The 23844-nt window shown below is 37.8% G+C and overlaps 1 protein-coding gene across 1 annotated transcript; it reads left to right on the forward strand.

Moving 5' to 3' along the window:
* The first annotated feature begins 19787 nt into the window (after window positions 1-19787).
* LOC149139217 (uncharacterized) lies at window positions 19788-23571 on the forward strand. The gene is made up of 2 exons (XM_089450646.1): window positions 19788-21278; window positions 21643-23571. Exons 1-2 carry the CDS (start codon window positions 19788-19790, stop codon window positions 23569-23571), a joined length of 3420 nt encoding a protein of 1139 aa, XP_089306772.1.
* The last annotated feature ends 273 nt before the right edge of the window (window positions 23572-23844 follow it).

The raw sequence follows: 23844 nt of genomic DNA on the forward strand, positions 1-23844 counted from the left end.
TATATATATATATATATATATATTTTAAATAAAGTTATAATATTAGGTTATTAAAATAAAAGTTAGGATTAATAAGTAAAATAATTTTACTCGTTAGATTAAAAAGATAATTTATTTATTTAAATTATTTAATAATTATTATTAATATATATATATATATATATATATATATATATATCCTAATATTAGGTTGAGAATAATAACTGTTAATGGTTAGTTTTAAAAAAGTAATTTCATAATTTATTTATTAATAATCAAATATATATATATATATATATATATATATATATATATATTTTAAGGTTAGGATAAAATAAATAAATTAATCTATGGTTAGTTTAAAAAGGTAATTTATTTATTTAATTAAATTATTTATTAAATATTGTTAATATTATATATATTATAATATTAGGATGTTAAAAAGAAAAAAGAAAAAAAGAGAATAATAATAATAATAATAATTCTATATATAAAAAAAAAGAGCACAAAAAACAAGGAGGGGGCAGAAAAACCGACTAAGAAGAGAGTGCTGGAATCTAGCACCTACTGATTTTCCACCCATCATCTCTATTGAGATTGGTCGGCCTCTTCTCAATCTCAATAGCTTCCCTCAATTTACGATGGTGGAACTGAGCAACTTTGGCAACAACCTTGGCCTCCTCAATGCACACCTGATGCTTGGTCTTTTCCACATGCTCAGCTAATGCTAAAGACTTGGATCTCCCATGTCTTAGGTCGACCGCATGTTCACAGATCCTTTGATGGATGGAGCGTCCTGTTTCCCCAATATAGGGGGTCCCACAAGAACAAGGGATCAAGTAGACACCCTTCATGTCCTTAGGGTTAACGGGATCTTTCACTGATTGGAGGGAATTGCGAATGGTGTTGAGGGGCCTAAAGGTTGAGGGAATATCATACCTTTTAAGGATCCGAACAATCTTGTTCGTGGTTCCTTGAACATAGGGAAGATGGACCCTTGGACGACGCTCTTTAGGCTCTTTCTTAATTAACGCGTTTTTTGAGGCTTTCTGGAAAGCCTTCTGACCTAGGCGTCTACTATAACCAATCTCCACAAAGACATTAAGGAGATGGGATCTCTCCTTATCAAAGCTCTCACAAGGTTATAGTAGACGCCTGGGTCAAAAGGCTTTCCAGAAAGCCTCAAAAAACGCGTTAATTAAGAAAGAGCCTAAAGAACGTCGTCCAGGGGTCCATCTTCCCTATGTTCAAGGAACCACGGACAAGATTGCTCGGATCCTTAAAAGGTATGATATTCCCTCAACCTTTAGGCCCCTCAACGCCATTCGCAATTCCCTCCGATCAGTGAAAGATCCTGTTAACCCTAAGGACATGAAGGGTGTCTACTTGATCCCTTGTTCTTGTGGGACCCCCTATATTGGGGAAACAAGACGCTCCATCCATCAAAGGATCTGCGAACATGCGGCCGACCTAAGACATGGGAGATCCAAGTCTTCAGCATTAGCTGAGCATGTGAAAAAGACCAAGCATCAGGTGTGCATTGAGGAGGCCAAGGTTGTTGCCAAAGTTGCTCAGTTCCACCATCGTAAATTGAGGGAAGCTATTGAGATTGAGAAGAGGCCGAGCAATCTCAATAGAGATGATGGTTGGAAAATCAGTAGGTGCTGGATTCCAGCACTCTCTTCTTAGTCGGTTTTTCTGCCCCTCCTTGTTTTTTGTGCTCTTTTTTTTTATATATAGAATTATAATAATTATTATTATTCTCTTTTTTTCTTTTCTTTTTTTTTTAACATCCTAATATTATAATATATATAATATTAACAATATTTAATAAATAATTTAATTAAATAAATAAATTACCTTTTTAAACTAATCATAGATTAATTTATTTATTTTATCCTAACCTTATATATATATATATATATATTTATTTGATTATTAATAAATAAATTATGAAATTGCTTTTTTAAAACTAACCATTAACGATTATTATTCTCAACCTAATATTATGATATATATATATATATATATATTAAATAATTTAAATAAATAAATAAATTATCTTTTTAATCTAATCAGTAAAATTGTTTTACTTATTAATCCTAACTTTTATCTTAATAGCCTAATATTATAACTTTAATTAAATATATATATATATATATATATATATATATATATATATATATAATTTAAATAAATAAATAAATTACTTCTTTAACCTACCATTAAAATTATTTTATTTTTTCCATAAATAATAATAATAAAAATAAACTAACCATTAAATTATTATTGAATAAAATACTCGTCACTTAACAACCTAATATTATGATTTTAATTAAAATATATCAATAATAATTATTAATTAATTTGAATAGGGCGGATCTGCGGCGATTTCTCTGAAGCAAACCACGAACCTAGGGTATCGAATGGCCGCCACAGACTTATTCAGAAACTTCCGCGTCCTGGGCAAGAAGGACCTGTTCCGAGCAGCAGCAGAACTAGAAGGAAGCCTGATGCCCGTATTCGCATGGTCGATCAAAGATTTCATGCAGATATTGATAGATCTGAAGCGCTAGTTACAGATCGATGGGGGAAATATAATGCTGCGGCAGAGTCTTCGCATACTGGACGGCGGCGAGGCCTACGTGAGGGCCAAAGATGCGGAGAGCGGGGTTTACGCCACCGCACATCCCGATTTCTACGAATTTATCAAGCGCGACGCGATCAGCAAGGTAAGCATTAAGGTGAGGGATTTTTTAGACAGGTATCAGGGTCTCCATAATCATAAGTCCTTGATGGATATTGATGGCGGAAGTGGAAAAGCGGCGGCAGAGATAGCCAGAACACCGCGGATAGGAGGTAACAAACCCTCTTTTTCAACGGAAAGGCATGAAAACTCCAGAATCACTATAGATCCGCCAGATCTGAAGCTCAGTCATATAGATCGGGGCTTGAACAGGGCCGATCCGTTAGTCCTGACTCAAATATTTATCAGATCTGTAGAAGGTAGGCATCACTGTATACAGATCAGGGAAGGGATGGATGTCTTAGGGTTAAAAAAGGAGATCCAGATCAAATTGGGAATTCCAGCAACAGTCCAAAATCTCTTATACTCCGGACTCTGCATGCAGGATCATCACACACTCCAGCACTATGGAGTTGCAAATGAATCAACCATCATACTCAACCTGAGACTACGAGGCGGCTGTAAGGGAACCAGCTCTAAAACTACAGGAACCTTTCGCGACGCAGTCAAAGGAAAGGAACCACTGAATCACAGAACAACACCCACAACCGAGCTACCAGGTCCCTACATCGTGGAACAGAAGCAAGAATCACCTTTACTTACTGTAACACTGCCGGAGGTATCAGATCTATACTCAGATTTAATGCAAAATGCCGTTATATGCAGATTTAATGGTTACTGGCCCAAAGCTTATGCACTGCATCAGTGGGTATTTACATCATGGTCAACCAAATGTGAAATATACCTATGCCCTAAGGGTTTCTTCATAGTCAGATTTAACACAGAGCTGGAACGAGACAACATCATTAACCAGGGGCCTTGGTTTTGGGGAAGTGCTGGCCTCTTCATCACCCCCTGGTTCCCGGACTTTGATGCCAGCAACATGATTGTTTCGACAACACCAGTTTGGGTAAGGCTGCACAACCTCCCACTGCATTTTTGGCACCGCAAAGCATTAACAACCATTGGGAACTCTATAGGAAAACATCTTAAAACAGATGAAGATAGAGCTATGCGGGGATTATTCACATATGCTAGAATATGTGTAGAGGTGGATTTAAGTAAAGGATTGCCAGATCACATCACATTGAATTTCAATAATTCACTGTGGACGCAAAATCTTGACTACGAGAACACGACATTCAGATGCCGTAGATGTTTGCAGACAGGGCACTTGCAATACGCATGTCCATTGACTAGTAGGGAGACAAAAGGGAACAAGAAACAACAGAAAAAACCAAAAGGTTGGCAGCATACAGAACCAATGGAGGAGGAAGCACTGAACACAGAACCAACAGATGCACAAATGAGACAGGGGGAAGAGTCTAACGAAGGCACTGAGAAGCCCAATTTGGAGACACACAGCTCGGTACAGCAGCAAAATTTACAATTGGAAATAAGCGGAATCAAAAGAGCCCATCGCCCAGAAGGATCGGACTCAGATAAAGATCAACCAGCATACCAACTTGCTGTTTTTGATCCTACTATCAGCACTGGAGTCTGGCGTAAAGTAGAAAAGAAAAAAGGTAGGAAATAGGCCTGCTAACATTTATTTTTTGTTTTGTCTTCCTGTCATTTCAGGAACTGTTTTTTGCCATTTTGAGCTTTTATTTTTGTCCGCTGCCTATTACAGGTTTAGCCATTAGCATATGCTATAAGCATCTACAAAATGTAATTTTATCAACATGAATAAAATTACGATTTTTTCCTAGGGGAAAAAAATTATTAATTAATTTGAATAAATAAATAGATTATCTTTTCAAACTAACCATTGAAATTATTAATCCTAACTTTTATCTTAATAACCTAATATTATATATATATATATATATTTATTTATTTATTTTAATTTAAATAAATAAATAAATTCCTTTTTTAAAAACCAACCATTTTTACCTAATTTAACTTATTTCCATTAAAAATAAAAATAAATAAATAAATTAATTAATTAATAATAATATTAAATTAATAAATAATAAGTTGACCTGGGTCCTAAGGTCAAAACTAGCCGTTAGTCAATTTAGCCGTGGGAGACTCTGCTCAAACTATTTATCATGCTAAGCTGGATTTGTTTCTTCAACTTGTCCTGACGATGAACCACACTAGTTGGTTCGAAACGCGTCGACAAATGTCTGTATACATGTGATTTTCACCGAAGTTATTCTTTCAAACAATTTATAGTACTTATCTTTTCTTTAACTAACTGGTCCAACCACAAAACACCAAGAAAGAAAGTTCTCCGCCCAACCAATGAGAATGGCAATTACGTCCAATTCTCTCCCCGAGCTAGTTTACACTTCCAAAGAAGTTGTTTGAGTAGTTACCTTTACAGGTTCTTTCAAGACCTTTTCCTGATCCCAACCATGCTTAGTTTGAAAATCAACTGAGCATCAAGATTCAGTTTAGGATTCCATTGGCCAACCAACTCAAGAATCCTTTACTGAAAGCATCTTGACTACCTCAGCAATGTCCTATCTGAGGTTCAAAGCTTACTATGCAATTTCCTCTCTTGAACCTCCTCTAGCTAGGTATCAAGTCTTCAAGGTTGCCTCACATTTTCTTCCCTCTCATCCCCTTGGCTCCCTTGTCCCAACCGAGATTATTTATCTCTAGGGAGAGAAAATAATTTTCTTCTAACTATCTGGTAAGTGAAAATATCATTTAGCACTCTTTCTCATAGTTTTCTGTTGACCATAGTTAATATTATTTATAAAAATAAAACAACATTTATCATCGATATCTAACCTTTCACATGGCCCATAGTATTACCAAATAATTTACTATAAAATAAAATATTTACAACTTTTTACAGAGAGATATTACACCCTTAAATCATAGTTCTTTATATTAATGTTATGTTTGAATTTTACCATATCACCGATTCCAAATCTCTCTCTTACACACACAACCATAAAATTACATCCCTAAATATATTTAAAATATAAACAAATAATAGAACGAAATGGTATAACAACTACATTCGAAACGTAGACAAAATATTTATACAAACTAAAACTTATCAAAAGATTTACACAAGTGAGAATGCATAATGATTAATTATGTATACATGTGATCACTTCATTTGAAACTTGAAAGGAGGGAAGATGCATAAAAGATGCAATGAAACACAAGTGTATTGAAATATATAAAATTTTACACAAGTGAGAACTTATACAAAAGATTTACACAAGAATGAATGATGATTAATTATGTATATATTTGACCACTTGATTTAAAATCAGGGGAGGGTAAATGCATAAAAGGTACTATGAAACATTTTCAAATATTTTGAAATAAATAAAATTTTAAGAAAGGTAAGTTGTATTAAAATTGAAGTTGAGCAATGAAGCATTACCATAACAAGCCATAATGAATGAAAATTAAATTTTAAGAAAGGTAAGTTGTATTAAAATTGAAGTTGAGCCATGAAGCATTACCATAACAAGCCATAATGAATGAAAATTATATCTAGTTTAGGTCACACTAATTTTTACTATGACTAAATTTTTACTTATAAAATTTTAAACTAGTAGCTTTTTCACTATAATTGATTCAGTGAATATTAATTACATATATTTACAAATTTAATTGAAGTGATATTATTATTAGTCCCTGCTGCAGGCAAGGCAAGGACTATAGTAATCGAAAAGCTGCCATTAATATTAGTTTGAGTTGGTTAGGACAAAAGTTTTTAGGCTGCCGATATATTTTTTATAATGAAATTTGTTTCACCATCTTATTTGGCCTCTTCTCGAGGCAGGGAGGCCAAAAGCATATCTTATATCTATTTATTTCCTTGCCATTTTCATTTGTTTCCTTAGCATTTCCAATCGCTGAACTAATGCTAGCATTAGTTCGAGTAACCAAGGAGGGATCTTGGGATCTATCTGTAGATCACGTTACATTAACCTCATGCCCTCATGCATGGTTTACACATGGCTCACCCTAACCTCATGCCTGCCAGCGCATTGTCATTGTTGTCCACCACTGCTTCTTTCTCACCCAGAGCCGCTATTGTTTCATTTCACTTCAACTAATCGGTTCAGCAAACGAGGGCTTAACCAACAAACCAGGTTCAAGCCGAGGAGAGATATTAAGCAACACAATAGGGATATTCTTTCTCACCCAGCCACAAAGCCGTTATTGTTTCATTTCACTTCAACCAGTCGGTTTAGTAAACCAGGGCTTAACCAACAAACCAGGTTTGGGTCGAGGAGAGCTATTAAGCAACACAATAGGGAGAGCTATTAACCAGCACAATAAACTGTGTCAACAAGTGCTGCAAACTGAAAACAACTGAGCCTTCCTTGCTATCACTTATAATCTAGACCTACTATTTTGGAAGGAAACTCACCCACCATTGTCGCGTCCCTAGAGGACCAAGGGCTCTTTCAGATGGGCCAACAACTCTTCGATATCAATCTTCAGATATATTCTTCTTTCAACTCGCCGACCTCTTGGTCTCCATCTTGTCTGGACTCTACTTGGCCTTAACATGCCTTTGGTCTTCTTCATGACTGAACTGCGATACAAAGTCTTGGGCTCTGAGTCAGAAGTTGCAATAGAGAACTTGGTGGGTGGTGTGGAATTGGGTTTTCAATGAGATCTTGCATTGTCGTCATCCGAGGAAGGAAGCCCAAAATCTATTAGTTGGGCAGCTGTTGTCCAAGGAAGGAAGCCCAAAATCTGTTAGCTGGGCAACTCTCACCATCGTCGGAGGAGGAATGGAATTACTGCTTTATTGAGATTTATCAACCCTAAATGGAGTGTCTCCATTATCAAATCTGCTCTCGTGACTTCATGTACAATTCCAGGAAGCTCAAATGATCAACAATTTTGAAAGCTTGAGGCCAAATTCCACCTGTAGTCGTAGCTAGAATGGCGCCAAGGAAGGTAGCCGTGTCTTCTTCCTCAAAGTCCCCATGGTGATCCTCTGTAGCTAACTAGAATGAATATTCTACCACACGAAAGAAAAGGAAATAAACTGCACCAACTACCGTGTATGTGTTGATAAAGAGCGAGGGCTATGCCCCATTGGATTTCCTAGTCCATCCTCTTTGAAATACTATGTTTGGCTGTTGAGTTTCTCTAAAGGCACTTGTTCTCTAGTTATGCCTCTTTTAAATACTGTGTTTGACTGCTGAGTTTCTCTGAACGCACTCGTTCTCTAGTTATACCTCTCGTGGTGAGCCCCGATGGATTTCCTAATCCATCCTTTGCTAAAAACTATATGTTTGGCAATTGAGTTTCTTCAAGGCACTCGTTCTCTCGTTACACCTCTCGGTGAGGCAGGAGTCACGTGTAGCCCATGCAAATGAAAATTTTATAAATTACAGTCGACCATCATTTTATCTATGTAACCATTGTGGACATAGCATAGTAATCATCCCACACAAAACACAATGTGGGACCTACCATGAGGGCCATGTGTCTCATCGTTCCATTTATCAAAATTCTTCCCTCTTTAACCTTGACCTTGTTCATTCCTTGATCTCATTCATTCCACGGTGGAGTCCATGTCTCTGTAACTTATGTTGCATATATTGTTGACCTGTTCGAAAACCTGCTACATTTTCTGAATTGGTTTTCTATTGTAGTGGTTTTCAAATTTCGGCTTATTTTGCAATCATTCTGGAAGGTAATATTTGTTGAAAATGGCAACAAGAAATGCTAAAAATAGCAGTTTGGGTACCAGTATTGGACATAGCAGCAAGGAAAAAAATAGAAATGCTATAAATAGCATTGCTAAAAATAGCATTTTGGGATAGATTCCTATTTTAGTTAGTCCCTGAACTAAAATAGTGAAGTAAAATTTGAATTTGATCTTAGCAGTTGTTTGTAAAATAATTAATTAATTCACCATGAGTTAATTAGTTAAGGAAAATCAAACATGAAGTCTATGTGGGGACATGCAACAGTTTCTCCATTAATTGAGGAATTTATCCATCAGTTAAAGAGATAAGGATGAGTTGTAATTAGTTAGCTCAGTTAACTGAGTCGAGTCCAATTAGATTAATTCAAACAGTTTGTTAAATTAATTGTGAGTTCAGTTAGTTAATGCTTTCATGCATGTAACTACTGCACTTCAGATAACTGAATATTCTCTCATAAATAACTCATGCATGTCAGTTCAGTCAGAGACCCAGTTGAGATCAGAGGAGGGACAATATACTATTAGTTGGATGAATTTTTCCTATAAAGGAAACTCATTTATGCAGAAGGATTCATCTCCTTCAGGATTGCACAGTTACTACTGGGCCAAGTGAGCATGTGAGGTGGGAATTCACATGTGTGGAAGCACTGGACCCCAAGAAAAACTGCACAAGGAAATAGGAGGCTTGGAGGGCAGAGGAGAAGGTTGTGAGAACCTTGGCTGTCTATGAGCAGTATTGTTTGATTGCAGAGAGAGCAAGATAGCTTGAAAGTTGATTCTTTTTGTAACTTGAACAATATTTCCACTTGTATGATAATACAGAGATTGTGGTTTTAGGCTGAGGCTTTCCCCGAGTTATTTCCTCTGTGTTATGTGTGATTGATTTCTCATTCTCAGTTATATGTGTTCTCTTGATCTTGCTCAATTCGATTAAGCTTCCGCAAAGTGTTGTAGAAGTAGATCTTGTATTTTTATTTAGTTTATTGCATAATATGTTGATCTACAGTGGAAATTTCTACATGGTATCAGAGCAAAGGTGATCAAAGCATTGAATAGTATATGAAGAAGAGAATTTGAAGTAAAAAAAAAAATTGGGCCGCGAGTTTGCAGAGAAGATATGAAAATTTTGGTACAAAATTTTCAGAAACAAATAACATATCTGGATTCTTTGTGAAAAAATACCCAAATTCAAAAAAAAAATCGATTGAATTGGAGTTCGGATGAGGGAGATATCGCTGATTTAAAATCAGCTCTTTTTCCAGAAAGTTTCGTGACAGCGAGAAAGATGAAACAAATTGGTGTGCTAGCCAAGAACCTGTATGCACTTGAGGTACAAGATGCATACAAAGCCTTGAGGAGCAAGGCAAAAGTTAGATACTTGGTGGTTGAGAGGGAGAGTAAATTACCTCTCAACATGCAGCGCCAGAAGAAGTCTCAGACAGTTGTGCAGGAGTCACAATTGGTGAAGCAACTTCAGGAGGTTGTGGAGCAGCCACAACTAGAGAAGCCGAGAGGAGATCGAGTGGAGGCATCCACTCATGCAGAAACCTCTAGTAGGGGGAAATTTTGATCCAAGTGGGCAGAGGGATCACATGCATCCATACCTCCAGGTCGGAGGTGGGACGATGTGGAGTGACAGTCCCAAGAAGGTTGCAATAGGGGCAGGATCATTGAGGTACCCAACCTCTTTGATTAGACCTTGCTATGGGAGCCCCGACAAGGAGTAGCAGGACTGGCTGAGTGGGTAGAGGCAGATGCAGATGGAGTTGCAGAGGGAGCTACAATGTAGGAATCCCAAGACAATGCAAAGCTAGCAGGCCGCAACAATGCGAGAGGCACAGGAGTGTTGCACCAGTGCAGGATGACATAGAGAGGTGTGTAATGGTGCAAGATGCATGGAGTGTTGCAGCAGCTTAGAGGTCACAGAGGGAGCACTTGTCAGTGACAGAGGAAGCTTCAACATCAGAGGATGTTTCTAGCTAAACAGAGAGGTCAGTTGGGAGTTTTTTTGTTTCTAGAGTTGCTGGAGCAATAACACTTGGGAGAAGTGTTGCATGCAGAACATTCCAAAGGTTCAGGATCGAATTCGAGTTCAATGCCTTTCTTGTTGAGAGGGAGTGTTGAAAATGGCAACAAGAAATGCTAAAAATAGCACTGCTATAAATAGCAGTTTAGGTACCAGTGTTGGATATAGCAGCAAGGAATGAAAAACGGAAGTGCTATAAATAACATTGATAAAAATAGCAGTTCGGGATAGATTCCTATTTTAGTTAGTCCCTGAACTAAAATAGTGAAGTAAAATTCGAATTTGATCTTAGCAGCTATTTGTAAAATAATTAATTAATTCGCCATGAGCTAATTAGTTAAGGAAAATCAAACATGAAGTCTATGTGGCGACATGCAACAGTTTCTCCATTAATTGGGGAATTTATCCATCAATTAAAGAGATAAGAATGAGTTGTAATTAGTTAGATCAGTTAACTGAGTCAAGTCCAGTTAAATTAATTCAAACAATTTGTTGAATTAATTGTGAGTTCAGTTAGTTAATGTTTGCATGCATGTAACTGCTGCACTTCAGATAACTGAATATTCTCTCATAAATAACTCATGCATGTCAGTTTAGTCAGAGACCCAGTTGAGATCAGAGGACGGACAATGTACTATCTATGCAAAAGGATTCATCTCCTTCAGGATTGCGCAGTTACTACTGGGCCAAGTGAGCAGTGTGAGGTGGGAATTCACATGTGTGGAAGCATTGGACCCCAAGAAAAACTGCGCAACGAAATAGGAGGCTTGGAGGGCAGAGGACAAGGTTGTGAGAGCCTTTGACTGTCTATAAGCAGTATTGTTTGATTGCAGAGAGAGCATGATAGCTTGAGAGTTGATTCTTTTTGTAACTTGAACAAGATTTCCACTTGTATGATAATATAGAGATTGGGGTTTTAGGCTGAGGCTTTCCCCGGGTTATTTCTTATGTGTTATGTGTGATTGATTTCTCATTCTCAGTTATATGTGTTCTCTTGGTCTTGCTCAATTTGATTAAGCTTCTGCAAAGTGTTGTAGAAGTAGATCTTGTATTTTGCTTTAGTCTATTACATAATCTGTTGATCTACAACGGAAATTTCTACAATATTTTCTTTTGCTCTGCTAATCTATAATGTTTTCTTATCGGTCTTGCTTCACTGGTTTTACTTATGTACCAGTCTATGATTCTGCTTCAATGGGATGCCTAGATTTGGGTGTTACTTGGCTGTTGGATGCTTGCAGTAGAAGCTGGTGTTTAGTAACATGAATTCTGGATGTATGGTTAGCCCTGTCAATATGAATCCCAGTAATATGGATTCCTCCCCTACTAATACAGAAAGGCTAGCTAGATGGAGGAAGGGGAGGCTGGGAATGAATCTGAATGCCGCCTACTTGCTTGTGGCTCGATGAGTATAATAGTGCTAGGCAATGGCAGGCCTTTCCTTCCTTTATTTCAATAGTATCCTTTCTCTCTCACCCTGGGGAGAACTTGACTTTGCCTAAGGGGGAGACATAGGCTAGTGAGAAATCGATCAATCAAGCCAGTTAGAGAAACAATTTGGCTAGACAAGTAAGAGGCATGTGTGTTTCCCTAACCACGAGGAAGAGCTGAAACCTTACTATCTTCGGCCCCTTTTCAACCTTCAATAAAGTAGTTCCCTATCATTCATTGACAAACCAAACTATGTAAGGCAAGACGTGCAATGGAGGGGGAAATAGGGCACTCCTTCCTTTGTTGGGTGAGGGCAACCATCTCTGATTTCATGTCAGTATCCTATTCATTTGAAGAAGATGTTTCAAGTAGTATCGCGCGGCATGACATATCCATTTTGGTGTCTGCGTCCTCAATCTGAACTTTGGGATCAAGGAGTAAGGTGGTATCCTATAGCTCAACACAATGGTGTCTGTGTCCTCAATTTGAACTCTGGGATCAAGGAGTCAGGTGGGATCCTGAATTTCAGCACAACTTCATCTCAGATAGATCTACAAAATCTAAGCATGATGGCATGATACTCATAATCTTTTCACAATTGTAAGTTGGACTTTTTCTGCTATAGTTCATTGCACAACATGTAATGTTTGCTTATTGAAAAGAAATTGCAAAGTTAGTATGCAGTTTAAATAGCTGTTAGTTGCAAGAATCCACTCGATCTGCACTACCCACTTCATGATCAACAACCCTAGACGAGCCAAGTGAATTCATATGCTATATCATGCCAAGACCCCAGAAGACTTGACACAATAGGTTGGCATTTCGCAAATGTATTGAGATTGCAACTTTTGAAATCTCTGGTTTATTTAGGTGATCATTGATGTACTTTGAGTTCCATATGGATAAGAGATTAACCTATGTATAATCGAGATGCTTGTAACAATGGTTCTTTTCTAGAGAAGGTTCCATGAACTTGAGCTTCTTGTGGTTATAGTGTCTTGGTTATCCATTTCTGAATACATCAACTTGTGAGGTTTCAACTTATTGTTTTGTGCTCTTATCTTGTTGGCTAGATGCTGAATATTATCATTCCTATACACTATCAAGTTGTCTGTGTTGATTATGGATGATGAATAGATGCAAAAACTTTCTCTGCTGCACTTGCATGTATGTGCATAATTTCTTTGTTTCACTTCTCCATGCTCTTAGGAGTCAGAATTTAGCTTTTGGATTCTCATCATATTATAGATATGCTTATATCATGATATTCCATGAGCTCCTTTAGTGCTTGTACTTTGTGTTCTCACAGATATATTTACCAGGCCCATTGAGCTATTTGTTGTTAGTTGTTGGACATTAATTATCTTATCATATCTCTCGACATGGACATAACTTGGTTTTCAAATCTGGAAGGAAAATAGCTCATCAATTGATTTGGCAATATATATAATTTTATTGTGGCTACTTCAATACAATGGTGCAAATAGTCACTAAACACCATCTCTGTTATATGTATTCAGTTTGTCAATTTGAACTTTGGGATCAACGAGTGAGGTTCATGGTTCATAGCACACTAGTTAGTTTATCAAAAGAACTACGAGGGAATACAATTCATGAATTGTGAATTCTAGCATGTAATGTTTCTTTATTGGAAGGGTCGATATCCACAAGTTCTCTACAGGTCGCATAGATTCTTGGGAAGGTTCTAAATCTTAAGCGAGAAGCAAGATTCAAGAGATTAATATGAAAAAGAATAGAGAGATGAGATTCCATCTTCGTATCTATCTTCAGGCCAGGCATCTTATTCCCTCGCCAATATCAGGGTCTAGGGTGGCAATAAGTGTTTCCGCGGTAAGATCATGTCTCCCTCAAAAATAGGCTATCATAGTTGTCCCCCTCATAAAGGGTAGGGTAGGAGGCACGAGAACCTGCCAAGCATGGACCATTCTATTCTGTACTGGCTATCCAATGCTGACCAAACAGGGCGCGTTCCCTCAACTAGACCTGAGGTACTAAGTGGTTACTCGACCTTGATACATAGAGATATCTCTATATATAGACTAGAAGGAAGTATTACCTGCTTGGTGTCGGGTTAGGTGTTAGGTAGCATGCCCACTTTGTGTTTAGCATACTGTGCTAGAGGCAAAAAAGAAAGCATAGGTAGAGGTAGGCACAGAGGCAAGACTTTCAGTTTCTTAAGTTTCAAAGCCTATTCCTGCTCGGGGTGCATATCCAGGTTCAGAACAAGAACCAATTGGCTGAGTTGAATCAATTGAATCATAATCATTTTTTCCTACTTTTCGACCATCAAAAGCAAGACCAACATCATTCTTTCCCTAAGCCCAGGTGAGTAGAGAAATATCCCTGGTAGAGTGGGCAGGTAGAGAAAGTATCTAGGCCCAAAGTAGTAGCTTAATCGAGCAGCTGAACTGATCCTCCTGGTATCCAGGTCAAGTAGCCCAACCGAGTATCTCAGCCAAGTTGAGTAGTAAAGCCAAGCATCAAAGCTGAGCCTAGTATGCAATGAGTATCTTAGCCCAACTGAGTATCCAAGGCAAGGCGAGTAGCCAAGCAGCCTTGTCGAGAAATCGAGTTATTAGTTGCAGGAAGCCAAACTATGTGGATTGTACCTAATACACAATATCCGCCAAGACAATATTTTCATTTATTGCTAGATGCAAGACAACTAATAAGGCATATTGCATTAATGCAAGCCATACACAATATCTGCCAAGACAATATTTGCATTTATTGCTAGATGCAAGGCAACCAATAAAGCATATTGCATTAATGCAAGCCAACCAGTAAAGGATATTACATTAATATATCTCCCCAATATATATTTTCATTATTCTTTGTTTTGACTAACTAGTTGTTGCTGCTTATTTTACAAGTTTATTTGATATTAAACATTTACAGTTGATTTTTGTTTTGACTAAGTAATCATTGCTACTTATTTTACAGGTTTATTTGTTGCTGATGCCATGTTTTGGCTTCGCTATTTTAGTTTCCCTCGAGCCCAGCGAGACTGAGCAAGCAAGGTGAAGAGCTTAGGCCTTCTTCCAATATGTTTTTCCCACTTTCACCAGTCGCAGCGCTTGTGCTATTTTGAATTATGTTCATCAATGACCAGTTATTCAGCAGTTGAGCGCCCTACTTTGTAAGCTTCTTGGAGTTCTATCTCGTCTTATCTTGTTCTATTCTTATCTCTCTTTCATTCTATTCTATGGTTTTCTATTGTAACCCCGGTTCATTCTACAAGAGTTGGAGAGTTTAGTTGGGATCATTATTTTCTTGAGTTATCTAGTGTTTTCTTCCATTCTTTTTCTTTTGAGTGAATGCTCTAGAGTACAATATTCAGTGAGTTAGAGGTCACTCTCACCTTGTTCATTTGATTCCATCCTTGGACTTGGTGAGAGAAGGTGCAAACAATTTGTCATTGCTTTGAATGCTTTTCATTTTCAATATTTCCAAACTTTGTACTTTCAGCTTTGGAATAAAGGTTTGTTTGGGCCGCTTAATCTCATTTCATAGCCATGTTTTATTGCTTTTACTTTCATTTTATAATTGAGTGATCTAAAGAATCATCCCGCTAAGTCCTATTTTTTCTATATTTGACTTAATAACCCACGGAAGGCACTAAGGTCATAAACATATTGAAAAATATTTGTTATTGGATTTCATCACATAACATATTGGGTTGGGTTTTTTGTACATATGGGGTTTTAAGAACATATTTGCACATAATATAGGTGCTTTTATATATGGAAATGGAAATCTGCATATTGCTTGCTTTTTTGGACTGAAATTCAAGCATATTTCAAGTCTGAGATTTCATCTCTGTCATGAATAGGACTCTAGCCCAATAGCTCAATAAAAGAAATTGCAAAGTTACTACGTGATTTAAATATCTGTTAGTTGCAAGAAGACACTTGATATGAACTACCCACTTGATGATCAACAACCCTGGATGAGTCAAGTGAATTCATATGCTATATGAGGCAAAGATCCCAGAAGACTTGACACAATAGGTTGGCATTTCGCAAATGTATCGAGTTTGCAACTTTTGGAATCTCTGGTCTATTAAGGTGATCACTGATGTACTATGAGTTCCATATGGATAAGAGATTAACCCATTTATTATCCAGATGCTTGTAACAATAGTTCTTTTCTAGGGAAGGTTCCATGAACTTGAGCTTCTTGTGGTTACAATGTCTTGGTTATCCATTTGTGAATACATCAACTTGTGAGGTTTCGACGTATTGTTTTCTGCTCTTATTTTTTTGGCTAGATGTTGAATACTATCATTCTTATACACTATCAAGTTGTCTTTGTTGATCATGGATGATGAATAGATGCAGAAACTTTCTCTGCTACACTTGCATCTATGTGCATCATTGCTTTGTTTCACTTCTCCATGCTCTTAGGAGTCAGAATTTAGCTTTTGGATTCTCAGCATATTATAGATATGCTTATATCATGTACCTATTTGTTGTTATTTGTTGGACATTAATTATCTTGTCATATCTTTCCATCTGGACATAACTTAGTTTTCGAGATTGTCCTATCATATCTCTCCATCTGGACATACCTAGGTTTTCAAGTCTCGAACAAAAACAAGTTATCAATTGATTTGGCAATATATATAATTTTATTGTGTCTAATTCAATGCAGTGGTGCAAATAGTCACTAAACACCATCTCTGTTATATGTATTCAGTTTATCAATTTGAACTCTAGGATCAACGAGTGAGGTTCATGGTTCATAGCACACTAGTTAGTTACATCTAGCAATGGTGGGATGTACAAAGAATGCCTTTCTGGTAGGTCTTCTGATTCTGATTAGAAAACTGTTATGACAACAATAGTTCTGTGGAGGAAAAAGCACGAAAGAAAGATACTTGAGGAAGAAAGCTCAAGTATCCATCATGGGACAAGCCACTTCCGATCCAACGATTCAAAGATCCAAGTTGTTCCTCCTCATGTACATCTAGCAATGGTGGGATGTACAGAAAATGTCTTTTGAGTAAGTGTATTGTCTGAACAAGGTCTTTTGATTCTGATTTTAACAACAATAGTTATGTGATTATGCTTGAACCCATCAAACATTATGGCTTGTTCAGTGCTTCATTCTTTGGAATTTCCATTTCCATTGCTTAGGACAACAAGAGGAAAACTGTTATGACAACAATAGTTCTGTTGTTAGATTTAACCTAACAATATTTGGGTCAAACGGCATTTCTCCTTAATAAATCCGGCATACTTCCTCCCACACTAATGCCTGTATAAAAGACTCCACACATGTTTAAGAGTATCAGATAACCACAACATGCGCGACTTCTTTCACTATGTCTTTCCTGCTTTCACCAGTCTTCTGCTATCCTTTCACTATGTTTTTCCTGGTTCCACCAGTCTCAACACTTCTGCCATTTTGAATTATGTTTGTCAATGTCTCATATTTCCTTGAGCAACATCAACATTTACAAAGCACTGAAACATAAGTGCTTAGTCAACTCCAGTTCCCCTGTTCCTCCCGCTTAGGACAAGGACTAGCTGTCGCGCAACCCTCTTATTTTTATTACAAATTATAAAAGAGTTTTAACTTTAATGTGTTTGGAATTTGTGGTAAAGAGTTCATATTTTAATTTTAATTATTTTTAATAATTATTTATTTTAATTTTAAATAAAAAACAAGATTTAAATTTATGAGAGATTCTTTGGCGTAAATCACATGAAATTTCATTTGTCGACGCGTTTCGAACCAACCAATGTGGTTCATCGTCAAGACAAGTTGAAGAATCAGACCAAGCTATGCATATTAAATAGTCAGAGCAGAACATCCAACGACTAAATTTCTTGATCAAGCAACGACTAAATTTGACCAGGAGACGGTTAGATGGACAGGATTAAGGGCATGACCTATATTTTAATAATTAAGTTAATTTAAATAAATATCAAAAAGTTAATTAGTTATATTCTTATTAAAATCAAGGTTAAAGGGACTATATAAAATAAATTAATTAATTTAAATTAATAGTTAGTTAAAAAGTGAATAAATAAAATAATTTAAATTAATAGTTAGTTAAAAATTATTAAATGTACATAGTTATTTATATATATACTAAAGATAAGGGGAATTATTTTATAAATTAATTATAAAATAAAATATCATAAAATTAATTTAAATAGATGGTTAGTTAAAAAGTTATTACAAAGTTAGTTATATATATATATATATATATATATATATATATATATATATAAGGACTTATTAAAATAAATTAATTATAAAATAAAATCATTTTTAATTTAGAAGTTATTGATAGATATTATGGAAAATTTTAAGGGTTAAATTATTCTTATTAATTAATTAATTAATTTTTTTAAGAGTTAAACTATCATATTATCTTAGATTAATATCAGGTTATAAAATTATTATTAGAGTTATGAAAAGATTAATATAACAATGTTATCAAATTACTTAAATATATAATATTTAAAAATGATGATTGAATTATACATTTCACATGCTCAAAGTTATTTCCACTGTCTTCTTAAAGTGGACCCACGCTGTATTGGGGCAAAGGGTAAGCGGGTCGCATGGGTTCTTATAGAGAAAGGATTTAGGGGTGGTTTCCCTGAATTGATTGAGCTAAACTGGAAGCTGTCTAATGTACACCAGCATTTGGACTATTGGGGAGTACCATTTAGGTGCTCGGCATGTCATCGGACTGGCCATCTTCTTCCTCAGTGCCCCCGCAGACATTCAGTACGATATAAAAACAGGCTCACAGCGGAGAAATGTGTTGGAGACATTGCTGGGAGTGAACACCAGGAACAGAAATGCAATATGATCCCTTTTCGGGTTTTCAATCCCATATCACATTGCTCACAGGGTAATCAATCTTCTGGTTTCCGCCGCTCTCGGTCACTATCTTCTGGACCACGAGGGAGGAGTGATCCTCATGTTGCTAGCGGTCCTCGAGCTGTCCATTCTCCTGGGACCTCTCTCCGTCCACTTATTTATTTGTCATCCTCGCCGATGGGTCTCCCATGATACATCTATTCCCATCCCCCCATAGATGGAGAAACCGTCGAGGGCGGGGCCAACTGAATCCGTCCTCTGCATATCTTCATCCCCACAATCCCCTGCCACTTTACCTCACCTTCCGCCTGAGAAACCGTATCCTGCTGGGAAGTGCTCAACAGATCCTAAAGGGAAAGCTATATGTATAGAAAACACTCCATGTAACTCCCCGCGGTCTTCGGATATAAATTCTTTTGAATGTGATTTAGATATGCTGTTACAGAGGGCTTCTTTAAACTTGGAACCCCTCACTATCCACAAGCCGGATCGATCCCCATCGCCTATTATCAGCCCTAGATCGGCGGGGAATATTACGGTCAGGCGCAAGGAAAATCGAGGTAGCAGGCATTTTCGTGGTCGAAGAGGAAGGAAGACAATGTCTCCTAAAGATCTTAATCTGATCGATGTTCCTATAGCAGATATAGCAGGGGAAAATTTCTCCTCTAGAGGGCCTCTTAGAGCAAGCCAACCCACTGTGGGTAGCGATGTATAACATCATTTCCATGAATATTCGGGGCCTAGGTGCCGGCCCGAAATATTTGGCCCTGAAAGACCTTTTTTGCTCTACTAAATCCAGGATGATTCTAATCCAAGAAACAATGCATGATCGTGCTCAATCCATCTCCTATTTTAGAAGGATGTTCCCTTCTTGGCACATAGTGGCCACTGATGCTGTTGGTTTGTCGGGAGGTTTGGCGGTCATCTAGGTCCCTAAATGGATCAAAGCTGTTGCATTTAAATGCTTTGCTGGCATCCTAATTTATGCTCATTTCCGAGATTGCCATGAACTGGTGCATATTTTAAATATATACGCCCCTTATAAACAACGATTTCCTTTTTGGGAAAAGTTTCTGACATCTGAATTTATGGACATTGATTCCTTAATGATAGGAGGTGACTTTAACTGCACTTTGTGTATCAACGAAACCTCGGGCTCTGGTAGGAAGACAGATCTGATCGGTCGCATGATTCGAAATGCGATTATTCAAAACAATTTTATAGATATCCAGCCTGTTAGTTGGGGACCTACATGGGACAATGGACGGGTTGGCGACTCTTACTTGGCTAAAAGATTGGACCGATATATCATCCACACAAAGTTGATAGAGAGATTTGGCGCGCCGATGATGAAGATTGTTCCTGAGCACATATCTGATCACCGGCCGATATATATTCAGTGGAAGGATTCCGGATGTAAGTTTGGCTACCCATTTAAATTCAATCGCTCATGGCTATCGGATGAACAGTTTAACCAGCTTATTAAGGAGTCATGGACGCAACCCATGGTTTCGCCTCAACAACAACCTCTGGATTTTATTGAGCGCTTGGCACCTTTACGCAGCATTGTAAAAAAATGGCAGAGAGAAAAAGCAGAATCAAACAGGAAGGAGTTGAAGGATATTGAAAAGGAAATGCAATCTTTGTCCTCTCGTTATAAAAGTAATTTCATATCCTCTAATATTCGAAAACGAATATGGGAACTCGGGAAAAATAAACAAAGGATTTTGGCTGAGGAGGAATCCACCTGGCGCCTTAAGAGCCGTGCTATATGGATCAAAGAAGGTGACAAGAATTCGAAGTATTTTCATAGATTTGCGAATAAAAGGAGGCAAGCTAATATGATATGGGAAAAAAAGAATGCAGCTGGAAATTTGGTTTACTCGCAAGGGGATATTACTCGGGAAGCAGTTAATCATTTCAAAAACGCATACAGTAGAGAAAATGGAAGCTGCATTGAAGACATCCTTTGGGCTATTGACCTATATCCCTCTATGTTTGATGAAAGTCAAAATGCTGCCTTTTTCTCGGAGGTTTCCGAAGAGGAAATTCTGGCCACGATGAAATCCTTCCAAAAAGATAAATGTCCGGGCCCGGACGGTTGGTCCATCGAATTCTTCATCCATTTTTTAGAACTGTTCAAGGAAGACATTCGGCACTTGGTAGAGGAATCAAGAACAAAAGGCTTCATAAACCCTCGTATTACCTCCACTTTCATTGCTTTGATCCCAAAAAAGCCTCTAACTGCAACTTTTTCTGATTTTCGACCAATATCATTATGCAATGTTTTGTATAAGACAATTTCAAAGATTATCGCTATGCGCATTAGAAATATGCTTTCAATGCATTTAACTTCAGAGCAGCACGGGTTCCTAAAGAACAAGAACATTATGGACGTTGTGGCCATCACACAAGAGTCAATTCATTCTATTCATACAAGGAAGCTGGCGACTGCTGTTTTGAAAATCGATTTAAGGAAAGCTTACGACAGCTTTGACTGGGGCTATTTGCGGTGTATCCTCGCCAAGATCGGCCTAAATTACAGATGCTCGAGATGGATAATGGCGTGCGTGGAAGAGGTCAATTTCGTTGTACTTATAAATGGTTTTCCCTCTCCATTTTTTAAAGCTGCCAGGGGACTTAGGCAAGGATGTTCCTTGGCCCCGCTCCTTTTCATTTTAGTGATGGACTCACTCAGCCTCCACATCAGAAAGGTGACCCAACAATATTTGTGCCACCCACTCCCCATTTGCAGAGGTATATTTTCATCCCACAGTTTCTTTGTAGATGATATTCTCTTAACCGCGATGTTATGCAGGTCAACATGGATCTACCTCCACGACATTCTGCAAAGATTTCAAAGTGCAACTGGCATACATGTGAATGAAGGGAAATCTTCCTTCTATGTTGAAGACATGAGACTTGATTCACTATCTCTCCCAGCTCTTTAACATTCAAGTCAATCCACTTCGGAATGGGATCAAGTACCTAGGTTTCAAACTAAAAACATCAAGTTACGGGGTGGCAGATTGGTCTTGGATGATCGACAGAATATACAAGAAAATAGCAGTTTGGGAAAATTTGTGCCTGTCTAAAGGCGGTAGGATGACCTTGATACAAGCTGTCCTTGTTCAATCGATAGTTTATTCGGCACATTTGTTTTTCATCCCAGCTACTATTATCAAAACATTGAACAAGATGATTGCCAGTTTCATCTGGGGTTGTGGCAAAGATCACTACAAATTTCATTTAACCAAACTATCGGCAATTACCAAGCCTAAAAATCTGGGAGGATGGGGCATTTTAGAACTGGCAAATTTCAGGAAAGCCATTTTATGCAAATCAATGTACAGGGCAGTCATGGGCGATTCATTGTGGAGCTCTGCAATTCGCGCCAAATATATGTATAACAGGGACATGTCTTTCTGGATAAGGATGGACCACATTGGAACCCCTACTGGATCATCTATTTGGAGAGGTTTTAAGAAGTTGGAACCACAATTTAGAAAGAACCTCATCTGGAAGTTCCAAACGGGTTCTCAGATCTTGATTGGCAGAGATGCGTTTGCGGGAGCGGCAGGGAAAATACATGTCTCCCCTCGTTTATTAAGAGCACTCAATAACAGGGGAAATTTCTATTGGGCCAGCGTCATCCGGCAATGGGATGGGGCCATTCCCATATGGAAATCTGCGGATGAATTGCAACTTAGTGGAAACATGAGGGTGCAGTGGGAAGGGGTTTTATCAACACTGCATGGCCACGATATTTTCCGCTTGGCAGACAAAGACCAGATTATTTGGGGTGGTATGGATGGCTCTCAACAGGTGCGGGTAAAATATATTTATTTACAGTTTCTATATGCTGGGGCAGAGATTCCTGGTGATATTTTTCCTCCTCTTCTGTGGAAATCAGGATGCCCCACCAAGATTATCATTTTTGCTTGGCTGGTATATTACAACAAGAATACTACATGGGAGAACCTACAAAAGCGCAACTGGCACGGGCCAACCATATGTCCACTGTGCAGAGATGGCTGTGAAGATAATTTTCATTTATTCCTCGGATGCAAACAGGTGCGGCCAATCTGGCAGAATCTTGTTGAACATTTTGGTTTCCCTTTCGGCAATTATCCATCCATCTCTGAAGCTATTAAAATTTGGGGCTCCATGAAGAAAGAATGGAGAGCCATTCCTTTATTGGCATTATGGGGCATCTGGAAATGGAGGAATGAAATTTTTTTTAGCTCAAAGGGGGATACCAGCTCTTATGTTACGGATTCTATTATTGCCCTGTACTATGCCCTCAAGATTCATGGGAAGACCAGCTACAATCAAGGTAGGAATTATGAGTTATCCACTGACAGGAATGAGGTATGGAGCACATCCTGTTCATCATCTGTTTCGTCATCTCCATGTGCATATTTCGATGGTGCTGCCCAACAGGGGATTTGTGCATGTGGTGTTGTCATCAGTATAGAAAACGCACAAGCCATTGAAATATGCTGGAATGCAGGCCCCGGAACAAACAATAGAGCTGAAGCTATGGCATTAGCGGGTCTTCTCTCAATCTGCAAATTCCTTGAAATCCCAAAACTGCAAATATTCGGAGACTCCAAGGTAATAACGGAACATGCACTGTCAAAGCAACAAATAAAAAACATTCACCTTGCCGGATGGCTGGACAGGATTGCAGCTCTATGGAGTAGCGGGAAGGACTATCATATATCACATATAGAGAGGCAAAAAAACAAGAAGGCTGATGCCTTATCAAAATTGGGTCTGAATTTGCCCCAGGGATCAGGAAGAATGCAGATAATAGTGGACAACAACTCCTACCAGATCCAGGACTTCAAGATTCAAAGCATATGGTGAAAAATGGGTGAAATTTTGGTTATTTTTTCAGTTTATATTATGCATGCCTGACAGTTTCAACAGTATAGGTATTTCTTCTTATATACAACCTTTACTCTGCAGTTTTTTTTGAACCTTTTTTTGAGTTTTTCTTCAGGATCCTCATAGCCTCCCACCTGTTTTTGGATCTGCGATATTATATGTTATGGACTGGCTTTGACTGCTCTCTGCGTGGAGACTTGATGTCTTTCCCCCATTTTGGCTATCAACTGGCTGTTTTGTACGATGCCGCTG

Source organism: Pinus tabuliformis, chromosome X, assembly GCF_031772625.1.
Source record: "Pinus tabuliformis cultivar Carrire ecotype Pingquan chromosome X, CPIR1, whole genome shotgun sequence".
In the NCBI taxonomy this organism is placed as follows: domain Eukaryota; kingdom Viridiplantae; phylum Streptophyta; class Pinopsida; order Pinales; family Pinaceae; genus Pinus; species Pinus tabuliformis.